This window comes from Mchenga conophoros, linkage group LG3, assembly GCF_057382185.1.
Source record: "Mchenga conophoros isolate Kocher_MC1m ecotype Shallow Benthic linkage group LG3, M_conophoros_male_GT1.1, whole genome shotgun sequence".
In the NCBI taxonomy this organism is placed as follows: Eukaryota; Metazoa; Chordata; class Actinopteri; order Cichliformes; family Cichlidae; genus Mchenga; species Mchenga conophoros.
In genome coordinates, this window is record NC_140528.1 from 63,374,319 (window position 1) to 63,395,287 (window position 20,969).

The 20,969-nt window shown below is 42.0% G+C and overlaps 1 protein-coding gene across 1 annotated transcript in view; it reads left to right on the forward strand.

The window, feature by feature from the left end:
* The window catches only part of LOC146579967 (alpha-2-macroglobulin-like), a 35,262-nt gene extending 14,755 nt beyond the window's left edge, over positions 1-20,507 (forward strand). The window contains exons 10-37 of the mRNA XM_085266551.1: positions 17-131; positions 257-369; positions 453-620; positions 868-1,095; positions 1,602-1,665; positions 1,813-1,958; positions 8,953-9,102; positions 12,074-12,208; positions 12,551-12,641; positions 12,801-12,906; positions 13,193-13,418; positions 14,258-14,384; positions 14,547-14,668; positions 14,758-14,809; positions 15,859-15,942; positions 16,304-16,480; positions 16,567-16,642; positions 16,854-17,010; positions 17,102-17,176; positions 17,838-18,000; positions 18,073-18,260; positions 18,430-18,642; positions 19,328-19,449; positions 19,574-19,664; positions 19,764-19,832; positions 19,916-20,021; positions 20,182-20,223; positions 20,407-20,507. Coding sequence (XP_085122677.1) covers positions 17-131; positions 257-369; positions 453-620; positions 868-1,095; positions 1,602-1,665; positions 1,813-1,958; positions 8,953-9,102; positions 12,074-12,208; positions 12,551-12,641; positions 12,801-12,906; positions 13,193-13,418; positions 14,258-14,384; positions 14,547-14,668; positions 14,758-14,809; positions 15,859-15,942; positions 16,304-16,480; positions 16,567-16,642; positions 16,854-17,010; positions 17,102-17,176; positions 17,838-18,000; positions 18,073-18,260; positions 18,430-18,642; positions 19,328-19,449; positions 19,574-19,664; positions 19,764-19,832; positions 19,916-20,021; positions 20,182-20,223; positions 20,407-20,411 — 3,411 coding nt within the window. The 3' untranslated portion in view covers positions 20,412-20,507. The remainder of the gene's footprint in view (positions 1-16; positions 132-256; positions 370-452; positions 621-867; positions 1,096-1,601; positions 1,666-1,812; positions 1,959-8,952; positions 9,103-12,073; positions 12,209-12,550; positions 12,642-12,800; positions 12,907-13,192; positions 13,419-14,257; positions 14,385-14,546; positions 14,669-14,757; positions 14,810-15,858; positions 15,943-16,303; positions 16,481-16,566; positions 16,643-16,853; positions 17,011-17,101; positions 17,177-17,837; positions 18,001-18,072; positions 18,261-18,429; positions 18,643-19,327; positions 19,450-19,573; positions 19,665-19,763; positions 19,833-19,915; positions 20,022-20,181; positions 20,224-20,406) is intronic.
* The last annotated feature ends 462 nt before the right edge of the window (positions 20,508-20,969 follow it).

The window sequence follows — 20,969 nt, forward strand, 5'->3', positions numbered from 1 at the left end:
GTTTTGGAATTTCTAGGCTGATGGAACAGGCTGTGCAGCTGTTACGTTCAAGATGTCAACCTTCACCAAAATTAACAAAAAATTCCTTAAAGATCAGCTGAATGTCATTGCCAAAATGGAAGAGGAGGGAACAGGAAAGTCTTGCAGTTGTTATTTTTCATTTTATTTTAATTGTTACATTTTTTTTAAATTATAGGTTATTGTGCTTTTGTGGAAATATGGCATGTGCATTGTTTTAACATTGAGGTTTCGTATTCAGGCATTTCACACAAACAAGAAATGAAAATAAGAATTTCTTTTGTCCTTGGAAAAGCATCTTTTGTTGATGTTCCCAAGATTTGGGAACCAGGATCAAATGTGGAGGGAAAAGTAAGTTCAAATTTGTGCTATGTAATTTAGAATGTAGTGTAAATAATGTGGGTTTTAGTAATGAAACATTGTGGTTTGAACAGGTTAAAGCAGTTTACTACAATGATACACCCATTTCCAAAGCACCTGTGTACCTGTTTGTGGGAGAACGTTGGTCAGAACGCTTACTAAAAAATCTAACAACTGACAGCAACGGTGTCGCTGAGTTTTCATTCAGCACAGATAACTTTCATGAGGATATTAAACTCCATGTAAGTAGATAATTACACTGAAACAGTAGTTTTTAAGTCAGCATTGGTAAGTTACATGACAATGTTTTCATTGACTTAATATGATTTCTGATGTTGCTTGTCCAAGGTGCTACAATAGTAATTAGTGACTATAGTGAAACTGTTAAGATTATTTTACATTAGCTTGCTTCTAAAACCCATCTTTCAGTGACCTTCCACAGTGTTTTCTTCTTCATCAAATTATGTATGTTTCTTTTCTACAATTCAGGCAGCCCTGACACCAACCCTATACTTCCAAAGCCATAGAACTCCTTTTTATGATTTAGGATTTCACACAGTGTATACATCCCAACCTCCTTCTCAAGATGAAAAAACATTCAGCTCGCTGAAGCTGAAGATGAAGGATAAACCCCTTTCCTGCGATGCAGAAGAGGATATATCTATTCAGTACACTATAGTGAGGGAAACTGCAGTTTACATGGATGTGGTATATCTGGTGAGTTATTGCTTGTCACAAGTTCATCCACAGTAAAAAAAAAAAAGAAAAAAAAAGAAAGGTAAAAAAAATTGAAAATCTACCAGTTTATCGAATGAAACAGAAAGAGTTTATTAATATATTCACCTCAGAGAAAGTGGTTTGTAAATGCTGAAGAAAAAGCAACACATCATCTGCATAAAGACTAATTTTATGTTCTACATTCTTGCATTTTATTCCCTTAATTGCTATAGCCAGATTGCTGCTGCTAGTTTGATAAAAAAAAAATGCAAACAATGAAGGGGAGAAGGGGCATCTGAGCCTTTTGCCCCACTGGAGACAGAAGCTGGAGGATGTTCGGTCATTTGTCCAAAGTCCAGTCAATTTTCAAAATACAAGACCACAAGCAGACTGCACTGTCTGTTTCTGAATAACTCCCGGCAGGACTTAAAGCTGGGAGAGACGCAAAATGCACAATGTTACAGCTGGATTACACATTTTATGTCATTTTCTTCTATATTCTTCAGGTGTTGTCCAGAGGAGCCATTGTCATGCAAGGATTTAAACAGATTAAATTTAAAGATCAGTCAGGTATGTAAAGACTGGCTCAAATCATGAGTTCATGAAATTCTTTTGTAATATCAGGTATTAAATCCAGTTACCCTTTTAAAAAAAGTTTGGTGATTATTAAAATAAAACTGATATTATAGCTATTTTTGGTATGCTTGTTTGTTTCAGTGAATGAGGGTGAGGTGTCCTTTAAATTGAGAATTTCTACTGACATGGCACCAGTCGTCCAGATTGTAGCATATGCTGTACTTTCCAGTACGAATGTGATTGCCCACAGCGCTGACTTCTCTACTGAGAAATGCTTCAGTCACAAGGTATGTGTTGGTGTAAACTGTGTGAAGCTGTACTAGATATATTGATTAGTGTAAGTTAAGTTTAATTATATGAAGCCATGACATACAAGAAAAAAACCCTCAAAAAACTTCAATCAAAGTGGAACAGACTCCCTCCCAACAAGGAAGCCACAGCTTTAGCAAACATCGAGTGGGGAGTGTGTCACAAGTGCCTGGAGGTCAGTACATGGACAGGGACCCAAGAGCAGATTCAAGCACAGGAAACAGTGATAAGGTTTTCACAAGTTCTAAACACAAGAATAAATACCGAAGGAGGGATAGTTGGCAGGGCGTCAAATATGGCAAAACTGTGAACAGAGGGCTGGAGTTCCCCAGCCTGACTTGGGACACGTGGAATATGGGATTTATGCGCATGAATGCAGGGAGCCTTAACTTTATTGCCGTTCGGCTGATGATGGCCTTGATTTCATAGGGACCAATGCTGCGTGGGGCCTGCTTGCGGGAGGTATTTGCCATAGCTTTTGCCCCGGAGTATACCTGGGAGCCGGAGTTCTCAATCGATCTGCATTGTGGCGTGGTCAATCGAGAACCTTGAGCAGCACTTCCTGAGTCCAAGTCGAGATGTCATGCCAATGTAGATATTGGACTCATGGAATGGCGAGCTCCACCTCCGGCTGCAAAAAGAGGTTCATCAAGCAGAGCACAGTGGATAGTTTCCTCCACATCCCAGGAAATTAAACCGCTCCTGTACTGGAGGCATAAACCTCTACTATGAACACAGGTGAACACCTGCATTCATCTGTATTAGCGAATGCAGGTGAATGCAGTTTTGGCCTGTTGTGTACAGGTGAAGGGTATCTTGGTGAGGTGAGTGAGTGGTTCTGCTACCTGACTGTAATTCCAGATGAAGCAGCAGTAAAAATTGACGAATCTGAGAACGTTATTTTTGAGATGTGGGAGTGAGACATTCCCTAACAGCTTGGACTTTTGCTGGGTCGGTCTTCACCTGCCCTCCTGCCAGGATGTAACCAAGAAAAGTGACTGAAGATGAATGAAACTCACCTTTCTCCGCTTTGACGTATAACCGGTTTCGAGAAGGCGCTTCAGCACAGATTTGATCTGGACCAGATGTTCCTCCAGAGTCTTGGAAAAGGTTAGGATGTCGTCTAAATACACAAACACAAAAACGTTCAAGAAGTTTCTCAGGACCTCATTAACTAATGTTTGGTAAACTGTGGGAATTTTAGTGAGACCAAACGGCATGACCAGATACTTTGAGTGACCAAAGGGGGACCAGATGATAGTCATTGTGTAGATTTAACTTAGAAAAAGTGGTGGCACCATGAACAGGTTCAAAAGCTGAATTGATGAGCGGGAGAAGATATTTTCTTTTGATCGCAATCTCATTTAAACTTCTGTAGTCAATACAAGGACTTTGGGTCTTGTCCTTCTTAGTGATGAAGAAAAAGCCTGCACCTACCAGGGAAGAGGATGGGCAGATGATGGGACTCTCGAATATACTTATCCATGGCTTCTCTCTCTGGCTTGGACAAGTTGTCAGGTTGGCTGGTTGATGGTGCAATTATAGGGTCTGTGGAGTGGACGTGCCTTATGTTTACGGAATACTTCATGGAGGTCATGATACTCCTTGGGGACTGAGGACAGATCTGGTGGTGAAGGTTCGGCAGGTGATTATTGAGGCAGTTAGCAAGGCAAAAAAAGGCTCCAGCTAGTAATTTGTGTAACCATTCAATATGGGGATTATGTTTCTTTAGACAAGGGTAGCCAAGGACAGTCACCAGAAGTAATTTGGGAGACTGGTCTGGTTTGATGAGTAATATGGGAAAAATTGTTTAAAACTGTGGCTAGAATGGGAGGATCGGGTAGAACAGAGGCAAGTGCAATTACATAGCCAGCTACGTAGCCTTTTCTCTCTCTCAGGCGATCCTGAAAGAGAGGGAGGAGGAAATAAACCAAATCCTTGAACGATGCGGGCTCATCATGAGAAGCTAACTCATAAATATTCCCAGGAGCACATGATTAGGCCAACCCACCTGGGCAGCTGCCATGCAGAAATCGATGACAAACTTAGCTATGTTACATCTAACTTGACTTCAAGCTCCAAGCTACGCTGCCCTCAGACATGGGGTGGGCAAAGGTCTTTTAATCTTCCCTTGAAACTCATCATAAGAGCAGGATGAAAATGAATGTGATGACAAACACGCCTCAAACAAAAAACAAGGAGCACAAGAGACCAGAACAAACCAAAAACAGGTCAACACAAAACAAGACTATCCACGAGTCCATATCAAAGTCCGGGAGTCGACAACACAAGAGCCGAAACAGTTCAGGGGGTCGACCATGCACACAGCAACGGCGGCGACGGGCAATCAGTTCCGGAGGCCGACCGTGCACACGGCAACGGCGGCGACGGGCAAACAGTTCTGGAGGCCGACCACTCGGAAGGCAGTGGTGGCCACTGAGCAGGTCCGGAGGGCGGCCGCGATGCCAGCGGTGGCGACGAACTCCTTCCGGAGGCCGTCCCCGAAGGCCATGATGCCAACTTAGCGGCCTGGAAAACGGCTGGCAGAGGCGAGGCGAAACAGGTCGAGCTGGCACCGACGGCGGCGTGGCAACCGCAGGACCAGACGAGGCAGGACCAGACGAGGCAGGACCAGACGAAGGCGGAGCTGAGGCAGGACCAGACGAAGGCGGAGCTGAAGCTGGACCAGACGTGGATGAAGACACGGAGGTTGGACCAGACGAAGATGATGAGGATGCGGAGGCCGGACCAGGCGAAGATGATGAGGATGCGGAGGCTGGACCAGGCGAAGATGACGGCAGCGGGACGGCTGCGGAACCTGACGGCAGCGGGACGGCTGCAGGAGGTGATGTGGAGATGTGCTGGCTGGGTCCTCCAGGACCACCAGCTAACGAGGCGTGGGGCTGGGTGGGCTCCTCGGACCCTCCAGCAGACGTGGCATGAGGCCGGACGGGCTCCTCGGGCCCTCCAGCAGACGTGGCATGAGGCTGGACGGGCTCCTCGGGCCCTCCAGCAGCCGACACTTGAGGCTGGCTGGGTTCTCCTAAACCCCCAGCAGACGAGGCAGGACGCTGGTTGGGTTCACCTGAACCCCCAGCTAACATGACGTGAGACTGGACGGTTGACTGAAACAGAAGTTGTAGTGGTGGTCGCGATGATGGTCGTGCTGGGTGTAGTGATGGTAGTTGAACATGCAACAGAGCGGGTAACCGACTCTCAGCAACTCCTCTCCGGGGAACAGGGACGGGTACTGGGCCTGGTCGAACCTCAGCCACCGCCACCTGAAGAACAGATACAGGGCCAGGGAAGAGCTGTGTTCTGGCTGCCGTACCCCTGGGGGCCGGTGTGGGTGCAGCAGCTAGCTGGACCGCCGCTGCTCCCACCCGAGGAGCTGAAACGGGTGCAGGAGTCAGCGGGGTCTCAGTTGCCCCCACCCAGGGAACCAGAACAGGCACAGGCAACGACCGGGCGCCCACCATCCCCGCCCGTGGAGCAGATACAGGTGCATGGATGAACGGAGCCATAGTCTGCCTGGGAACTGGAACCGGACGCGGAGAGCAGAGCAGATGAGCTGTAACAGTCACTGGGAAAACCAGGTTTATGGTACCAGACATGGTTCTAGAAAACCGAGACTTGCGGCAGGCTGACCTTGGTAAAACCGCTATTCTTAAGTTGTCCAGGTTGACGTTAGCAGTCTTAGAAAAAACGAGTTCAGGGGCAGTCACAGGTGCTGGAGGAATTATACAAGCGGTATCTGAAGAAACTGGGTGTGAAGCAACATAAAACACAGTCTTACAAAACGCAGCCTGGGAAGTTGCACACACAGTGTCCAGGGCTACTGGCTGAAAAGCACGGCGCACAGAGTCATACAAACATGATCGTGGAACCGAAACTTTAACTTGAGCAACCACTTCTGCAGTGTTCGAACCAAGTATTTTTGCCAGCTTGGTAACAGCAGATGACACCTGGTTGGTCTTAACCTGGACAGTCACAGGACGTATAGTCTGGAAGAGTTCACAATGAGCAACACAAACAGTCTTTGAATAAGCAGACTCCAGGCTTGTGAAATTTAACTCGGGGGAGGTTATGGAAACATGAGGTTTATCATAGGAAGCCTCAGAATGAACTGGCTGGTGAGCTGCGTAAACCATGGGTGAAGCAACACCAACAACAGCCTCATGAGGTATAGCCTGCACAGCATAGATGGAATGTGGCTGGGAAATTGAACTGTCCCTGTTTAGTTTAGCAGTAAGAGGAATAGTCTTTTGAGCTGCATCTTTAATGTCCCGAGTGAGATCATGATTGTCCAAGTCAGAAAATTTCATAACAGATTCACACATATAATCTACATCTGGAAACTCACTGTTAACTGATCCAAAAACAGGTGGCTCGGAATCAACATAACCTGCCTGAGAAGCGAAAACAGAAACCCCAGTCTTTTCAGAATGAAACCCAGAAACACCACTCTCAGTTACAGGACAAATAACCTCTTTTGACTCTGAAATAAGGTCATCTGATTCCTGAATATTCTCAAACTTTGAAGAAACAAAAGAGGGAAGATTAGAATGCTCAGAGTCCCGAAAGACAGCCTCAGAGTCAGCCATCTTGGGATCATCAGTTTCTGTCTTTGCAGGCCCTGAGTTAACAGTCAAAAAGTTAACCGACTCCGAATTCGCCGGCTCAGAGCTGGAAATTCCCAGTGTGGAAGAAGCCGGGTGACAACTGTTCTGTTCACTCACCACGTCCAGCAGTTCAGAACTGGACTCGGGTTGCGGTGAGGGACGGCGACGACGAGAACGCCGCTTTCTCTTAGAAACCGGAGCGACAGAAAAAACGGAGGGTGTCGGAGCAACAGTGACTGGTCCCTCATCCTCCGACCACATTCCTGCCAGGCATGAGGCAGGTGAGGGGTGGTCGGAACCAGACGTGAGGGAGGAAGGAGTCCGATGCTGCGACTTCAGCTGCTGCAGAGGGGCTTTAGAATGCTCCGCCCGCTGCGGCGGCATGAGAAGGCTTGCTCGCTGTGACTGAGGCGGTGTGGATGAGGAGATGAGGGTGAATTGGGCCAGCTCCCGGGCTTTGACTGCCTCCTTAGCCTGGGTCAGCGAACGGCTGAACTCCGAGGCAATAGACAGCTTGCGCAGTTGAGGATTTCTGTCAAATATGGTTTGTATTGCATTCAGCCCGACTGAGAACGTCTGCAAATCTGAGGCGTGGCTAATGCGAGTCATCAGTCCGAGGATGCGAGCAAGGTCCACCTCTCTCTCGAGGTGAGCTGAGTCCGCTGGGTCCATGTTATGGTTGCGTCCTTCTGTCACGATGAGTTGTGTGGCTGTCGGTGGCTGGACCCACGTGCAGGACTCGGAGACAAAACATTAACTTAAACGACGGCTTTATTTGCTGGAGAGTCACCTTTGGACGATACATAAACAACAACTTAAACTAACTAGACAGGAGATGCTGAAGGTAGACGACCATGGATACACACACAACAAACGTGGAGGACGCAACAACTGGCAGGGAAAAACACAGGGCTTAAATACATACTGAGGTGATTAGGGAATGTGAAACAGGAGGAGAGCACAGCTGGGACTCATCAGACATGACAAGACAAGGGGAGGCAAAACTCAACACATTGACATAGTACACAGACTTTCAAAGTAAAACAGGAAACTGAACAGACGAGGACTAAACTAGGGGATACAGTGACAGAAATCAAACCCAAGAGAATCAAAACACATCATGAAAACAAAGATAACTAATACAAACAGAAAAACACTGAGTCCACAGACTCAGGACCGTGACACCAATGCTTTACCCCTCGGCTTGCCTACCACTTACGAGAGCTCAGAGGTGTTGTCAGAGATGGAGTGTGGTGATTGAGAAAACATAAGAGCATTGCAACAGGAAACCCTTACAGCAACCCTGTACCCTGGTGAATGGCTCAGGCTGAGAAATGTTAATGGCAGGTAAAGTTGGGGCAGGTTTCTATGGAAGCGGGGAAAGGAGTGGAAGTGTGCGTGGAAGTGGTTTGGCTGGGAGTCAAACTGGGCTGGAGTTCTAATAGTGAGGCAATGATCTTTTCTTGAGTGTCACCAATAGATTTGCATTGTATTTCTAGGAATTGGACTGACTGTTGATAATTACCTAGTATTGAACCCTACTTTGAGATCGCTGCCTGTATTGGATCTTCTGGGTCCATTTTTCATTAGGCTAATTGTACTGTCACAAGGGCCTGGAGGTTAGTACATGGATGAGGACCCAGAAGCATGGGAAACAGCGATAAGGTTTTCACAGGTTTTATTTGCTTAAACACATGAGTAAATAGTGTCACGAAGGAGGGATACTTGGCAGGGAACCGAATGTAGCAAAACTGAAAAGAGGGAGAGCATGGTTAGAGAAAAGGCAAGGGAAGCTTGTCTGGAGAGGTGACTAATACTGAAATAGAGTCTTATTTGGCAGGTTTGAATTGCTGGGTGTGCATCTAGAATGGTGAGCTAGTGAGAGGGTTCCAACCTTTCTTTTCTAGAGAGCCAAGAGAGAAGGTGGCAGGAGGACAGGCGGAAGCGGTAGAAGGATTAATCCTGAGTGGCGGATGTGCAACAGAAAATGCTCCTTTAACAAGGAGAATGATAAGGCCTGTTACCAACGTGAGGTTAGCTCGAAAACAGGTGGAGAAGAGATGGGGGACCCTGGTCTTAAATGCTATCTCACTGATTGCAGTGAGGATGAGGGGAGCAGATCAGGTGAGATGACGAGGACGCCACCCCAGGGTAGATACTGGGCAACACAAGAAAAACAGAGGAAAAAACACTCGAGCTCACCCAGACAATGACACAGTGATTATCAAACCTGAACTCCAAAAACTACATAAAAGCTAGTGAATGGTTTCTGTGTGATATAGGCTTGAACTTTTGTTCTTTTAAAACCATTTAAGTTTAGATGGCGTAATACACGCTTTGTCTGTGTCAGGTGTCATTGGAGTTCACACCTTCCTCAACTGTCCCAGGAGAAAAAACCAACATGGAGGTGACGGCTCTTCCACACTCTTTGTGTGGTTTAAGTGCCATTGACAAGAGTGTCCTCATCAAAGAGCCTGAGAATATTCTGGATGCAGATAAGGTAAGTGTGGTCTCAACCACCTTATACATCCTTCACTCTCAGGCTACGTCCACACTAGCCCGGATACATTTGAAAACGGCGTTTTCATCTGAAAATGCACCACGTCCACACTAGCGTTTTCAGTCGTTTTCACAGTTGCGCGTCCACATTGAAATGGATGAAAACGCTTACATTCCAGTCCTGCGCATGCGCACAAGCGAGTGAGAATTAAAGAATTTGAAGAAAAGCTATCTGGAGCATGTACAAACTGATATTCATCTTTTTTAGGGCTGTCAAAATTGAGAGCAATCAAAACAACCGCTGTATAATGCACTCCGCTATCTTTGTTTATTTGGTCACATGACTGCATCACATGACTAAAATACTTCATCGTTTTAGAAAGTCTGCGTTTTTGTGTGTCCACACTGCGACAGGACAGCTGCGTTTTTAAATGTATGCGTTTTCAAGAGCGTTTTCAAAACGCTGCATTTTTCCTAGAGGAAAGCGCAGCGTTTCAGTGTGGACGGGGGGCCAAAACAGAGAAAACAATGCGTTTTCAAACGAAAACACATTAGTGTGGAGTAGCCTCAGTCTCTTCTAGTGTCATAAGTAGCAGACATTATATGAAGGCAACATGGATCTTAATTTGTGGGGAAGTTCTATAATTGCCAAGACAGAGATTCTCCTGCATCTGAAGAGCCAATCAAAACTGAATGAGATCAACTATGAGGTTCACAACTGTTTAACCTGTCTCATGGCAGTTCCTTGCTGTGTAACCATAGCATCTATTCAGTTTACTGGTGTGTTGAACCAAGACCTGTGTATAACTTTAAGCATGGTTGGTATAAAATAAACTTTCAGGTGAACAAAAAATCTTACTTTTGTTAAATAACCACGTGGAGGTGTTTGCAACTTGCACAGCCTAGTTGTAAATCTTGCTTCTAGATAGGCTTTTTTGGTCATTTAGAGGTTTTGTTCTCTATCTATTTTTCTCTATTTGTTTTCTTTTTTGTATAATACTGCATAAAACTGTATAAAACAACTATTAATACAGTTCAACACTTATTCTGTTATAAAGCATCCTGAGACAGTGATTAAAACATTTATTTGGCTACCTGTCATAAAAAGGGGAAAAAGATAAATATTTTGGAACACTGTCAAATAACAAACTGAATTCACATTTTTATACCCAGATTTCAGCTGGCAAACTCAACTTAAAATGCTTTTTTCTGTTCAGAAATTCAAGTATATAACGATAATTTTAAATGTATTTTCAGAGATAACAATAGTATTTATATTTTAGCATTAAAAATATTTTGATTAAAGAGCTTGTTCATACTGGTATATTAACCATTACTGTCATGGTCCTGGGACTGTGACCCAGTGTTTATGTGTTTTTGGGTTTTATTAATATTCTTATATTTAGTGTCATTCATGGTTCTGGTTCTCTTAGTTGTTTTCTGCTTAGAACTTAGAAGAACTTTTTTTTTATTGTCATTGTGCAGCTCTTGCACGGCAAAATTAGGTAGCAAGACCACAAAGGTGCAAAAGTACAGAAAACAATATTCAAAGAAGAAAAACAATATAAGTTCAGCAATATTAGTACACTATATGCACGGTGTATGAGTTACAGAAACCTTTTGGGGTTATGTACAAGGGCAATAATAGAATATAATAAATAAATAACAGTGGAACGGCTGTGGTCATTAAGGATGGGGTGGTAATTGCACATTTGCTAGAATATTGCACAGGGGCCAAAATATTGCTCAGAAAAAGGAAACACCAAAATATTGCATAGGGAATGGCAACAACAGAGTCAAAAGCAGCGACAGAATGAAGTCTGTTCACACTCTTAATTTGCATTAATGGTTCTGACAGCCCACGGGTAGAAGCTGTTCTTTAGTCTGCTGGTTTTGCATCTGATGGATCTGAACCAGGATGTTGAAGAGGTGGTGGTTAGGATGGAGGTGGTCTTTTAAGATAGCCCTGGCTCTGGAGAGACATCTAGAGCTGGCAATAGAATCCAGGGGGGTGAGTGGTCAGCCGATCACCTTCTCTGCAGTTCTGGTGACCCTCTGGAGTCTCTTATCGGCTATTGTGCAACAAGCGTACCACACAAAGATGGGGTGGACCAGCACACTCTCGATTGTGGCTCAATAGAAGGAAACTAGTAGAAGGACACTTATGTTATATTTATAGTTTCTTGTCTTTAATTTTCTTATTCTGTGTTTTCCCTGTGTTCCACGTCTCTCACTTAGTTACTCTTTTCTTCGTGATCTGTGTTCTCTCTCTGTCCCCCCAGTCAGTTATGTCCCCATGTCTATTTCTCCCCCGGTCACAGCTTTAATCCTGCGTGTCTTAGTGTTCGTCTCCATGTTTGTTGTGCTTCCTGTTTTATTTTGACAGTCTCTTGCTTCCCCTGTCCTGTTATGTCTGATTAGTTCCTGATGTGTGTCTGATATGTTCCCCAGCTGCTTCGACTTCCCTGATCATCCTGCTGTGTGTTATAATTTGAGCTTCCCTTTGTCACTTGTCGGTTTCTCTGTTCGCCACTCACGTTTCTGGTCTTGGTTTTAATGGCTTAGGGCTTCACGTTCCATGTTATTTTTCTTCACATCCAGGTACTTAGTGCTTATTTTTTTTCCCCAGTTTAGGTCTTGTTAGTTTCAACTCTATCTCCATTTGCTTTTTGTTTGTTATTTGTACAGCCAAGAATAAAAGGCTCACGTTTGTTAAAAATTCAATTCTGTCTCCGTAGTCTGCATTTGGGTCCACTCTCTCTCTTCTCCACACAGTCCTGAGAATTACAGAACCATAAAAATTGATTTTGGTAATTACCAATCCTGTTCATTTATGACAGCTGTGGTATAAACCTTACATTGAATAGTGATCTGATCATTTGTAAATACTACATATGTGGTTCATATAAGTATAGATCTTTAATCTGATTTTCTCAATTGTTTGAACTTCTTTGAACCATTTTTTTTCTTAGATATTTAACTTGCTGCCTGTCATGAAAGCATCTTTTTTCTCATATCGGCTACGAGAACCAAGAAAATGCTTGAAAGTGAGAACAAGAAGATATAGTTCACCTAAAGGAGATAATGAAGCCTACATTGCTTTTGAGGTAATATATAAATATTTTCCATGAGCATGTGTTATGTGTTTCACTGGATCCACGGATCCAGCTTCTTGATGTTGGCCTTGCACCTTGACTGTTTCAAATGTTCCACATAAGGTGAGTCTTAATAGTTGCATAAATAAATAATATTCTACTGCACTATGTAATATATGACAAACAATAGTCCTTCTCTGCAGCATTGGTGAACTTGGTATAGTTACAACAGCATTCCATCTGCAGATTTTGCATCCAGCTAACAGTAAAACTCCAGAGCATATCAGCTGATGATAAATATAATGCTTTTCATGGCTTTAGCTGCAATTAACTCTGTGATGTTTGTGTGTCTAGAGAGTAGGATTAAAGGTGGCAACAAACCTGCTGCTCGAAATTCCTTCATGTCTGAGTTTCATGGGAAGAGAATACGAGTTCATGCCCTTAGGTGATATTTTTGTTTTGATTTGCTTTGCAAATTCCAAATCATAAAAAAGTTCCCAAAATCAAAGCAGTGTGTTACACCTTCTTATTCATTCTGATTAAGTATTTATTTTTCAAATTTTTCTTTTTTTTTTTCTTTTTTTTTATGATTCTAAATTACAAGCGGGTTCAAGTTACTCTGGAGGATCTTTAGGTCCATCAGAAGGACCGATGAAAACTGTCCGTGCTTTCTTCCCCGAGACTTGGATTTGGGACCTGGTGGAAGTTGGGTATGTATTAGTTTTTGGAGATCGATCTATCTATCTATCTATCTATCTATCTATCTATCTATCTATCTATCTATCTATCTATCTATCTATCTATCTATCTATCTATCTATCTGTCTGTCTGTCTGTCTGTCTGTCTGTCTGTCTGTCTGTCTGTCTGTCTATAGTGAGTCTATTTTATATATAAAATGTCTATGAACGTGGTGACTGCTACACTGTCATTTGCATTGTTGGCTAATCTATGTAATCACCACCTGACAATGTGCATATTTTGAATCTGCTGATTCAGAGAGTCTGGATCAAAGGATGTGTCCCTCACTGTCCCTGACACCATCACGACCTGGGAGACGGAGGCTTTCTGCTTGTCCTCTCAGGGTTTTGGTTTGGCTCCTCGTCAAGAAGTTGAGGTCTTCCAGCCGTTCTTCCTCGAGCTCACCATGCCCTACTCCATCATCCGTGGGGAGCACTTTGAACTGAAGGCAACTGTCTTCAGCTACCTGACCAGCTGCATCATGGTGATCAATATTTCTATATCAAAAATTACAAATGTCAACAAATGTTAGCATGCTGATAGACTTTGCAGATGGTTTTGAAGTGGCCCCTGATGCAGGACTCATCAGACAGAATAAAACTCAAAATCTCAGCTTTATTTGACTGGGCAGGATAGGAATTCACTAATTTAATAGAATACATCCACAATGAAGGACAATGCAGTGGGGAATAGAAGGGTGATTAAGGGAAGTGGAGACACGTGGAAACACAGCTGACTTGAATCAAAACTAATAACACAAAGGAAGCAAAAGTCAACATCATACCCATGAGACAAGACACTATCAAAATAAAACAGGAAGTAACAGAGGGACTGCAGAAAAATAGACATATCAACTACATTAGATAAGGAACACAGACAGCCATTGAGACAGAACCCAGAGAGACCAAAAAACACTATCACAAGATAGTGACAGACTGGACAAAAAGGGGAACAAACACGACTGAACAAGAGGTGAGAACTAAAAATAACACAGAAACACAAGTCTAATCCGGAACTCAAAACTAACTAATAAAAACTCTGAACATCAGTCCAAGGTCTTTCAAACAAATAAATAATTCCAGAGCATAACTAAAAAAAAAAACTGGGTTGAAGAGCCAGTACCATGACATTAGTGGTGTACACACTTCCCATCAAGTATCAGGAAGGATATTCAGTGCAAAATTATACCAAATCAAAACATGTGAAGCAACTCTTGGTGAATGAGGCAATAACTGAAAGTATTCTGTCCTCACAGAGTAACAAGAAAACACTGAATTCCTCTTTGACTTAGAAACTCAACCCACTGTTTTGTTCTTTGTGCAGGTCACAGTCTTTTCTACGCCTTCCTCAGATTATACCCTCACCCCTCTTTCCGGTGAGCAGTACACATCCTGTTTGTGTGCTAAGGAGCGCAAGACTGTGAGCTGGACCATGATTCCAACAGTTTTAGGTAAGGATCAAGTTTTTATCCACACCGGTGTAAATGTCCTTTCAGTCAATGCCCCTTCTCTTTTCAGTATCTACAAAATCAGTGAGATTATCTAATTAACAGTATTTTAATGTGCAAGACTTTACAGGGTTGAGAAAAATGATGTTTGTTGTCCTTTTTTAGGGGCTGTGAATGTGACTGTGTCTGCTGAGGCAGTGCCATCCCATGTTTCATGTGATAATGAGGTTGTGAGAGTACCAGAGAGAGGCCGCATTGATGTGGTCACAAAATCCTTCATAGTAAAGGTTGGTGCCATTAACACAAGATGAAAAACATTCTGCATTTGAAAACTTGTTTTCTCACGAAGGTGAAACTGTAACTTGTTCTTTCTCAGGCTGAGGGGACTGAGATGACAAAGACATCCAACTGGCTGCTTTGTCCAAAAGGTTGGTGTGGTTTATACACCAACCAAATACACGGGGAACACAGCTGACACAAATAAACATGACGCCGCAGGGGATGCAAAACTAAACACACCGAACATGGAAACGTGAGACTGTCAAAATAAAACGGGAAACAAAGGAACGCAAGACTGACATACGAGCTTGGCACAGGAGTGGGAGAAAGTCAGAGGACAGAGAGAGCGAGGAAACAAGAGAGGGCGAGAGAGCACAAGAGACAAAGAGGGTGAGAGAAAGGGGAACATGGATAAACAAGATGGAATGAAACACAAGGAGGGCAAACAAAACACACACACAGACACACAAACTCACATAAACACAGACACACAGACAGGGACACACATGACAACAACACAAAGCGAGACTAAATGGACAAACAGACTAAACTTAAGACTACTAATGTACCTAAAACACAGACCACAATACACAATAACAAAAACACTGGGTCAAAATGACCCAGAACCATGACAGCTAAATATCCCTTGTCAAGTTGCACCTTGACCACATGCCTTTGGTAGTCATCAACAAACTAATGGTATAATTCTGGCTCGACATTTAGACACAATCTCTTGTGTACCCAAGTCTTGTTTTTTAAAGTCATTAAAGATGTGTGCCACGTAGTCATTCCAGTTTTGAGTTTTTGTTGAGGGGTGTTTGTGGGTGTCACACCAAATTTTGATAATTCCCCACAGGACATTTAGTTGTTACAGTATATCTCAACTATATATGAGATATTTATAGTTATATCTCATATATACACTATGTTACAAACTTGACACGCTTGGTAAGAGTCAGTCTGGACACATCTGTGTGGAAATATTAGGTCACGCTCATAGTACTCTTATTGTTGTTGTTGTTGTTGTTATTGTTTTAATAATATTTTTTGTGCTTATAGGTTTAATTATAGGTGTCTGATTTCTTATATGACCTGTTACAGTTCATGATGCTGTGACCACCTGCTGATTTGAAACTATTTTGGTACTGACATTCTGATTAAGCTCCTCTCTGTATGGTGATTGTTTGTCTGTACACAGGAGACACACTGACAGAGGAAACTGAGATACAGCTGCCTGAGAATATGATTGAAGGATCTGCCCGCACTTTTGTATCAGTCCTGGGTAAACCTGATCATTTTTAATTAAATGAGTTTAGATTAATCCAGAAAGAAATATAAGAAGTTTATTTTTTCAATCAATAGTGAATTAATATAAAAGACAAATACAACTGGACTGGCATTGTTTTTGCCTGGTTTTGAAACACGCTATTAAATGACACTCCAACAGTTTTGTAGTGTAGAAAATAGTTTAGAAACTACATTCCAATAACAAAGTGCAAAATATTATAATTTAGTATATACAGTTTTTTATAACCTGCTGTATTTTTCTAAATATTTAGCTTCTTTACTAGTTTTAATCTATTTGCAGTTCAAGTGTTCGAACGTTGTATGTTCTGTCTCAGTGACTGAGTGCCTCTGATCAGGTGACATCCTCGGCCGGGCTCTGAAGAACTTGGATGGACTGCTCCGGATGCCATATGGATGTGGAGAGCAGAACATGGCTCTTCTAGCCCCCAACATCTACATCCTCCAGTACCTGAAAGGCACACAGCAGCTCACCCCAGCCATCATGGAAAAAGCTGCGAACTTCCTGACCAGTGGCGAGTGTGTTTGTTTCATAGTGAGACTAAAATCAAAGGTTTATGAATAGAATATCTATTTAAGAGTCATTTTCCTGTTGTTACAGGTTACCAAAGACAGCTGAACTACAAAAGTGATGAAGGCGCATACACCACATTTGGAAGAGGACCAGGAAACACTTGGTGAAAATAATAATTACCTTAATATTCCATTTGCCTCAGAAACAAAACTGAGCCTGTTGGTGAAATTTACTCCTTAAATCTCCCATCCTATTATCATTTTATTTCTGGACATGGAGAAAATCAACTCACATTATAATGGCATAACTGTGACACATTTTGATATAATTTCGAAACATGAGGAAGTTTTCTTTTGGATGCTTTTTTATGTCAGGCTGACTGCTTTTGTGATGAGAAGTTTTGCCAAAGCTCAGTCTTTTGTCTACATTGATCCAAAAATCATTCAAGAATCTAAGACATGGCTGGAAAATAAACAACAAACAAATGGCTGTTTTAAAAAGTCAGGCAAACTCTTCAACAACAGAATGAAGGTAAGTCTATACTTTAGCTGGACACTGATACTAATTCTGTGTGGAGAGAAATTCTGGCAGCACACAGAAATAACTTGGTTTCACTCACCAGGGTGGTGTGTCTGATGAAGTGACTCTCAGTGCATACATCACTGCTGCTTTCTTGGAAATGAATATATCCCAACATGTGAGTAAATTTGAGTGATGTAATCAAATTTGTACAATGTAAAAAAAAATACAACACTGACTTGTATATGTTTATTTCATTTTCTTCTTTTGACATCCATTTTCCCCTCATTTTAAAAATACATTTTTATGATAGATTTCTAAGTCACTTAAGTCGATACTTTCTGTCTGTAGGTGAAAAGGAAATATGTTAAAGCATTATTTCTATTTCCAGTCATGAAAATGAAGTTAAACAAATAATTACATAAAGGAAATGGTCAACTTTGGTGATATAAGATAAGATAAGATAAGATAAGATAAGATAAGATAAGATAAGATAAGAAGAACTTTATTTATCCTGAGGGAAATTCTTTTGTCATACACATGCTCAATGCTGCAAGAGAGACAAAGGAACAGAGGAATAAGATATACAATATATACAATAAGAATAGTAGTATACAGTAATATACAGTAGGATAGTGCAAAATATAATATCAAATAAATCTAACAAAGTAACAATATACCTATATCCTGAAAAATAAATAGCTTAGCTATCAGTGCAGGTGATTCTAAAAAGTGACATAGTATTGTGCAATTGAATAAAAGAGAGTAGCAGCGTATGTCCTGTCCTGGGCAGGGTCAATAGTTTGTCTTCATAGGGCTCTTCTTTTGATGTTTTAAAGGATCCTGTGGTGAATAATAGCTTGGCTTGTCTCAGGGAGTCCATCAATGACCTCAGCAACACCTACACTACAGCTCTGCTGGCCTATGTCTTCACCCTGGCAGGAGACACGGAGACCCGCGCTCACCTTTTGCAGCACTTAGACACAGTTGCAGTGAGGGAAGGTGAGTCACCATCTAACAGGAAATCATTCAGGTGTTATTACCATAAGTGTAACTTTTATTGTATGTTTGTAGGAGGTTTCCTGTACTGGTCTCAGACAGCAGCAGAAACATCAGCCTCCCTGTCAGTGGAAATCAGTTCTTATGTGCTGTTGGCCAAACTCAGTGCCTCCACAACTGCTGACGACCTGGGTTATGCCTCTGGCATTATTAGGTGGCTGACTGGCCAGCAGAACTACTATGGAGGCTTCTCCTCCACTCAGGTGCTACACCACCCAAACAGCTTAAATCTCACCTTTGAGTTCATATACAATGGGATAAATAAAAACGTATCTGAGAGAAGCTGAAGTTTTACTTGCTGTTGCTGTCCTGTAAAATACAAAATATAAATATATATGTAAGTATGTGTAGTAGCTGTGATTTTGTTTGTAGGACACAGTGGTGGCTCTTCAGGCTCTCGCTCTGTACTCCACTCTGGTGTTCAGTCCTGAGGGTTCAAGCACAGTGACAGTTCAGTCTGACAGCAGTCAGCTGACATTTGATGTAAATCCGGGCAACAAACTGCTCTACCAGGAGGAGACGATGCAGGGCGTGTCAGGAAGATACAGCCTGGAGGTGAAGGGCACTGCATGTGTGTCAGTGCAGGTCAGTGACAGCATCCTGCTTGTTCCTTTTTTCCAAATAGAGAAGTATGATGAAAAAATGTGTTTGCACTCAGAAAAGCACATTTGCTTATCCATCTATGTATTTGCTCAAATTATCCAAATTCAGGATGCAGTGGCTTCCCACTAAGGAAATGATTTCAAACATTCCTTTTCCTCCTATGTATTTTTTTTTCTTGTTGTTGTTGTCGTTGTTCTTCATCATGGATTTCACTAAGGCCAGATGACATGTATAATATCTCCAGGAAGGTGTAGCTACACTGTGTGTATCCTCGCAGTTGGATTTGCCTGGAAAATCTCCAGAGGGTAGTGTCATAAAGGCATCCTGCAAACATGCCTGCACCATCTTAGCTGGCATATTTTAAGTAAATAACCAGCAGTTCTATTTCCAGATCCCTTCTCACGTCCAAGCCTTTATCTCAATTTTAAATATTTTGATGAAAGAAACTCCAAATCAACATGACATTTCTGCCCACAATTAGTGTACATATTATTCTGGCCACAACCACCAAAATAATTTCATAACTTTAATCAGTCCCCTAAAATGTGACGCCACTATATTTTGAACATAAATGCAAAACAAACATAAAAACATAAACAGATTTCTATTCTTCTTATTATTACTATTATTATAAACTGCAAACCTCTTTTGGTTGACTATTTCGCAGATTTCTGTTCACTACAACATCCCGAGTCCCACTGATGTCACTACTCTCAGCGTGGAGGTCAAATCAGGGGTTGATGCAACAAGTGAATCCAGACGCAAGCTCACTCTGACAATGAAATCCCTGTAAGTATTTAACAGATTAGATATGTGCTAGGGGAATTTTATTTACCACTGTGGGATAAGTGTTGGAAATGTGGCATCTATGGATACACATCAGTGCAATCACTTTTTAACTGTTCAAACACAGGTACAGTGGAAAGGAGAATACTACCAACATGGTGATCCTGGATATCAAAATGCTCTCTGGATTTGTCCCAAATGCAGTGTCTTTAAAGATGGTGGGTTGTTGCAGTTGTTAGCTGAATAGAAATGTTGCTACCATGTGTCAGTTTATGATGAGATAAAATAATAATAAGGAGACTGTTGTCTCCTCACAGCTCGAAGGTGCCCCATTGGTGGATCGTGTTGAACAAACAGAAGATCATGTTCTGGTGTATTTACAGGAGGTGAGAGATAATCACAGTGGGGATACCAGATGATGATGTTTGTATTGTTACAGAGTGTGTCTCCTGTTTTTAAATCTGTTCAGTTACCAAAGGACATGCCCATGAACTACAGCTTGACAGTCATCGAAGAACTTCGAGTGGAGAACCTGAAACCAGCCATGATCAAAATCTATGACTACTACCAGCCAAGTACAATTCTAACTCACTTCACTGCAACAGCACACTGACACACGTTGCTCCGTAGTGTAGCTGTACAACAAACAGCAGTTAACAGAATTTGAAGGATCAAATTTAAACGTGTTGTAAAAACACAGCAAGTCACATTTTTCCACTTTGTTTTCTCTCTCAGGTGACCAGGCTGAGACTGAATACATTTACCCATCAGCTGCAGGTAACAAACTGTTATAGCGAGAACACCACATTTCACACAAAATTGAATTGAAGTTATTTTTAAAATATTTGTTCAATCTCAACACAATACAGTATTTGACAATACAGTTAATTCAGTACTTTTTTAGGCCTGACTGATTATTTTAACACAATTGCATCCTCATGTTTTATTCTTTTGTTGCAGCTTAAAGATGTGCAGTCAGTCCTGAGGTTGTCACGCAAGTTATTCAACTTGCATTTTAATAAAGATGCTTTTTAAACACAAATATGCCTCCATATGTTTTGTTTTAATCTACAAATAGTTCTTCTGTATAAAAATATTATCCATCTCAACCTGACTCTACCATCCTATTTTGTCACACTAACCCTCCACATGTCTTCATACACTACATCCATGAATCTTCTCTGGTCTTTCTTTTTTCCGTCTGTCTAACATCTCCATGTTCAACATCCTTTGTCCAGTGAATCCACTATCCCTCCTCTTCCACCAACCTGCCTCTCATTCACACACAGATATATTCTGTCTCGCTTCTATTCACTTTCATTCCTCTTCTCTCCAGTGTAAACTTCCACCTGCTCCATACTCTCACTACAGATCATAACATCTTGAACGCATCTGTATGTTGATGGGCAAAGGACATACTTGTGGCTTTTGATAATGGTAGCATTGATAGAGTTGCAGAGAAGAGTATCTCACTGAAGAAATTACTTTGTAAGGTGAGAATCTCTATCTTGTGAAATTATTCC